The 5,632-nt window shown below is 36.1% G+C and overlaps 1 protein-coding gene across 1 annotated transcript in view; it reads left to right on the top strand.

Moving 5' to 3' along the window:
- The first annotated feature begins 517 nt into the window (after positions 1-517).
- The window catches only part of LOC107576702 (ribosomal protein S6 kinase beta-1-like), a 9,979-nt gene continuing 4,864 nt past the window's right edge, over positions 518-5,632 (top strand). The window contains exons 1-4 of the mRNA XM_016262850.1: positions 518-561; positions 1,200-1,300; positions 1,416-1,506; positions 2,019-2,109. Of these exons, the coding sequence (XP_016118336.1) occupies positions 518-561; positions 1,200-1,300; positions 1,416-1,506; positions 2,019-2,109 (327 nt within the window). The remainder of the gene's footprint in view (positions 562-1,199; positions 1,301-1,415; positions 1,507-2,018; positions 2,110-5,632) is intronic.

Raw genomic sequence — 5,632 nt, 5'->3', positions numbered from 1 at the left:
GGTGAGTCAGGGACTTTAACCCATGACATGAATCAATGATGTGCTGTCACCGAACTGGAGAACACTGGCACACCCAAGCTGACTCAGAAACAGGTGTAAACGTTACCTGACGCAGATGCTGGGTATCTTTACCTCTCCCGAAACCCACAGGTATGTATCATTAAAACTAACAGAAGAACGGAGAGTCTGATAAACTGTTAGCTTCCTGCTCTCATTCTCAACAGGTAGCCTACATGGTTTTTTATTTTTGTTTTATTTAATTTATTTTTTTGGAACAGATAGCCTAATCAGTGTCTACAACAGGGCCCAATTAAGCTTCAAATAGCTTGATATATTATATCAGTCATATCAACAGCCATACCATTGTGATATGCATTGTTTTGTGTCAGGTTGTGTAAAGTATGTATGGGTTTAGGCCTCTTTTTCAAAAACATACAACTTTGGAAAGCCCCTGTAACTATAATTTGCATATTGATTTTTTTTCTTCCTGCTTCAAGCATATGTGGCACACAAATTCATGCAGCTGGAGAGGGAGGGGATCTTTTTGGAGGACACAGCCTGGTAAGTGGAGCTTTACCAGTCTTATCAGGATATAGATCGTTCCCATGTCAAGATGACCTGTCTGCTATCTGGAGGAAACGCCTCTGTTTTGTGTAAATGTTGGTCTTGTGCGGGAGGCTTTCAAAATTAATTTGCTTAACAAATGTTGTTTGTACATGCAACCCAAATGCTGATTTGATGGACCAAATATTTAAAATTTGTTAAAATGTTTTTTTTTTATTTACCAATTCTAAATATGTGATCATTTTCTCACCCTCACGTAATTCCAAACCTATATGCTGTTAATTTTTTCCGTTTAACTCCCACATATTTAATTATTTTTAAATACTTTAATGAGTGTGTACAAAGGTCTTTATCATACAATGACAATTTATGGTGTTAAGCTTTTAAACTCCAAAAAGAAATAAATCACCTTAAAAGCGGTCTATATGACTGTAGCACTATATATTATGATTTGTTTGAACCCTAATATGTATGGGGAAATAATATATAAAATATACAATAATATATAATAATTATAACATTTTTAATTTTGGGGTGAACTATTTGTTTAACAAAAAATGTACAAATCAATGGATTGTGAAAGCATTTCAATTTTTAATTTCTATTTATTTATTTATAATTTTATTTACTTCTAGCTTTTACCTGGCAGAGATTTCCATGGCCTTGGGTCACCTTCATCAGAAAGGCATTATCTACAGAGATCTGAAGCCAGAGAACATCATGCTCCGTAACAATGGTAATAAACACACACACACCTGTCCTTTTATTCCAGATAGTCTTCAGACTTGCACCACTGCCTGTTCAATAAAGACTGTTCTCCTCTGGATGTGCTCATTTCATTCTCATCTCAGGTCATGTGAAGTTGACAGACTTTGGACTCTGTAAGGAGTCGATCCATGATGGTACCGTCACACACACCTTCTGTGGAACCATAGAGTACATGTATGTACAAAGTCAGATTTTCACCCAATTAAACAATCTTTTTTATATGCTCATGTAACTTCTAGATGTAAATGGCCAATGTAAAGACTGAGTAGCAGAATTGGCCAAGTTGCTGAATACTAAATATTGATGATATTTATTTTAATGTACTCATGGTTGTGACATCAATTTCCGAGCAGCCTGTTATTGCATCTTTTTCTCAAATAAATGGTCTGTGTAGGCTAGAAAGGGAGCTTTGTGTTGTTTAACAACTTGAACTTGAATTTTAAAACAGTAAGAAAAATCATGTTTTCGGCAATGTGGCCTCTTGAAAGTTCATACAGAGCAGTTCATGGAGGTCAGAGCCTCCATCAATCATGTCAGCTGAAGGCTTATTTGGGGCCTCTGGTGTCAGTTATGTCAAAGTAAAAAAGACAGCAGCACAAAAAATGGTTGGTGTGATGGCCTTTTCTCTCTTCACTCATTCCTTCTGTCTTTCTCTCTTTGTTTCTCTTGTCCTCTCCCTTTTTCAGGGCACCAGAAATCCTCATGAGAAGCGGCCATAACCGAGCTGTGGATTGGTGGAGTCTGGGAGCCCTGATGTATGATATGCTAACAGGAGCTGTGAGTGTTCATGGCCTCAATCTCCTCTCTGATATCTTGCTTCTCCATTAATGTTTTACATGAAGTTAGAAACCGATTAGGTCAATAAGCTGTATATAAATATCAGTAGATAAATATATGCATATAGATTATGCATATAATGCTGTCTTAGAATAGATGTACATTTACACACACACACACACATACACACAGAGATTATTTATAAACGCTAGTGGTCGACCGATATATCAGCCAATATCTGGCATTTTTGGCAAGTTTTTCTGATTGGCCGATGTGTTCGAGGCAAGACTTTTATTTTGACGTAGCGGAGAACAGCAGCGCCTGAACACAGTGCTCACATTCTTCCTGTTTATTGTTTGCTGTTGCCGTATACGAATTCGAATAGAATTCTTATACGAATAGAAGTAGTGGTCGACCGATATTGGTTTTTTTGACAGCCGATGCCGATATCTTGGAAAGCAGGGGGGCCGATATAATTTGTTTTTAATTTTAATTAATATTTAAGAAATTTGAAATCATTTGACAATGGATTAAAAAATAAATGTGTAAAATAAACATACTTATACTTTAGATGACAACGTATTTTTCACAAATAAATAAATATTTAATAAAAATATAATTAAAAAGGAAGTAAACACTGTAACCAACAGGGCACTCAGTATTCTGGGAAGTTTGTGTGCATTGGGAATCATATTTTTTCAAATAAAGCCAGGGTAACACTCATTTTACATACAGCACAAAGAGAAAATTACATGAATATGACAGTGGGCAAATGCATAAAGTGCAGCATAATTTGAAATCACGAGTTTAACGTTTAAAGCATTCAATTCACACAGACCGACCGTCACACAGAGAACACGCGATCATGCTGGATAAAAATGCACACTTCACAAGATCTCACAGCTGGATTCGACTAAGTTCACAAGGTTTGTGAAATTAAATGTTCATTAGTCATTCAAAGATTTGTTTAAATTATATGAATGCGTATTTGCTTAATGCTGACGGAAAAACGAGAAAGTATTATAATGTCTGCCTTTTTATTACTAATAATATAAAAGCAATCGTTATAATAATTTTTGTATACATTAATTCCTTTGTTTAACCGTTATTGATTATTAAACATACTTCTATCCGTATTAGACAGAACTGTTAACAACAACAGTAAACAAGAGAGAGAATGTGAGCACTGTGTGCTCAGGTGCTGCCGTTCTCAGCGCCGTCAAAATAAAAGTCCCGCCTCGACCACATCGGCCAAACAGAAAAACGTATCGGCCGATGCCGATATTTGAAAAATGCCAAATATCGGCCGATATATCGGTCGACCACTAAATAGAAGTCTGTCTAAAGGCCCCGATACACTTCAAGCAAAATCTAAGAACGAACTGATGTGACATCATTTCGAACAAAATCCGGCCAAAATGTTTTAGGAGTTCGAAATGGCTTGCCAAAGCATATTTTCCGGAAAAGTTTGGTGCGACTGCAAAACACCTTCGTACTACCATTGGTCCTTGACGATTACTTCATAGGAGGTGTGCGCTGAGGCTCCACCTTCTTTCATGCGAACTCACAAACTCTTCTCTGGGTTCATTTAGTCTGTCGAGTCCTTGGAGGTGAGATGTTCGCGCAGTGGAGAGCCGCTTTATAGAAGCAAATTAAATGAGACAATGACACTCTTTTTCATGTTTAATACAACTGATTGCTTTTAAGCAATATATTGAATAAAGTACCATGTAACTACTCGTGACGTGACTTCACGGGAGTGCTAATTTGCAGAGCTTGTGCAAACATACCCATGTTGCTATGAACAGATGCTGTTTATAAACAAATGCTTGCTGTTTTCTCCATTTTTTTATGTTTATTTTGTTACTGAGAGAAAAGCTCGCAGCACATATTTACATATTCATATAAACGTTGCTTTCATCAGAGTGGGCGGGGTCAGGATGTTCCATAACAGTATACCGCTGCTCATGTATTTCGAACTTTGTTTTACCCCAAAACGAAAAAGAACTTAGTTTTAAGTATATATCAGATAGAAGTGTTAAACAAAGGAATTAAAAGGTATACAATAAAGTCTTATAACGATTGTTTTTAAATTATTAGTAATGGAAAGGCAACCATTATAATACTTTCTTGTTTACCGTCAGCAATCAGTAAATGCGCATTTATATCATTCAAACAAATCTTTGAATGTCTAATAAAAATGTTATTTCACAAACCTTGCAGACTTAGTCGAATCCAGCTGTGAGATCTTGTGAAGTGTGCATTTCTATCATGCATGCATATGATCGCGTGTACTCTTTCGTGATGGTCGGTCTGTGCGAATTGACTATATGCACAGTTACTTCCTGGTTTTAGATGAGCCAGCTCAGTAAATTCCGGTCAACTGTCAAAATCAGCTGTGCTATAACGGGAGCGCCCTTTGCTCGGTTTCTCTACGCAAGTAATCCATTCAAAAAAGTTTTGTTTGTCTACGAGGACTGAACGTTCACTTATGTTTCAGGAATGACCAACACGAGTGTAAAAAATTATGTGATTGAGTCCGCTAAATTGTACCACGAGTCATTGCTGTAATTGACAGTGATAACTGTATTAAGGAACAAAACATCTGACAAGCCCATGGCAAAAATAGACCTGTGCATTAAGAGATTCAGACTAAATTCAGAGTAACAAAACTACAGCAGTAACAGTGAATCTGTGCACTTGCTATACTTTATACTTCAGTACTGTAAAAGTACTAAAATTAGTTAGCAAATCCATTTTTTAATAAAGCCATGGCAACTGAGCTAATGATTGATCCTCTGCTGCCATCTACTGGTTATAATGGTAATTTCACATAATTTCTGCCAGGAGACACATTTTTGGCTTATTTGTCATGTCATCTTCATGAATGAAAAGGGATTCTTTAAAGTGAATTTTACTGCACAGCTGTGGAGTTGAGAAATAATAAAGGCTTTAAAATATTATAAGTGTTTAAAAAGTGTGTTTATGACTATGAAGGTAAGTTATTGATTATCAAGAATACCATTATCTAGCATTGCTAGCTAGCCAACGTTAGCCTAAACCAGGGGTCTCCTGGAGGGCCGGTGTCCTTTAGAGTTTATCATAATTTATAGTGTTGCAATTTAGTTTCTCAGTTTCTGACAAGAACGAGGCAGGAGAGTTTTTATTGTGAGGGTCTCAAGAGTTTCTAACTATATATATATATATATATATTCCACAACATCAAATGATGTTTCACTGGAAGTTTACGAGTTGGCTTATTTTTATGCAGAAGTTCTAAAGAACGCTCCGTGCATATAGTCAGTTGAATATGGACAGAAGGAGAGTTCAGCTTCACTGGAGACGCACGATCTACAAACTTTAAACTCGTGATTACAAACTATGTTGTGCTTTATTTAATTCCCCACTGTCATATTCATGTCATTTTCACTGTGTGCTGTATGTTAAATGAGTGTTTCCTTTTTTTTTTTTTTTTTTTTTTTTTTTTTTTTTTTTTTTTTAATTTTTTTCCCCAACCCAAAAA

Source organism: Sinocyclocheilus grahami, unplaced genomic scaffold, assembly GCF_001515645.1.
Source record: "Sinocyclocheilus grahami isolate Dianchi unplaced genomic scaffold, SAMN03320097.WGS_v1.1 scaffold32.1, whole genome shotgun sequence".
In the NCBI taxonomy this organism is placed as follows: Eukaryota; Metazoa; Chordata; class Actinopteri; order Cypriniformes; family Cyprinidae; genus Sinocyclocheilus; species Sinocyclocheilus grahami.
This window is presented reverse-complemented; position numbering and strand designations above follow the sequence as displayed.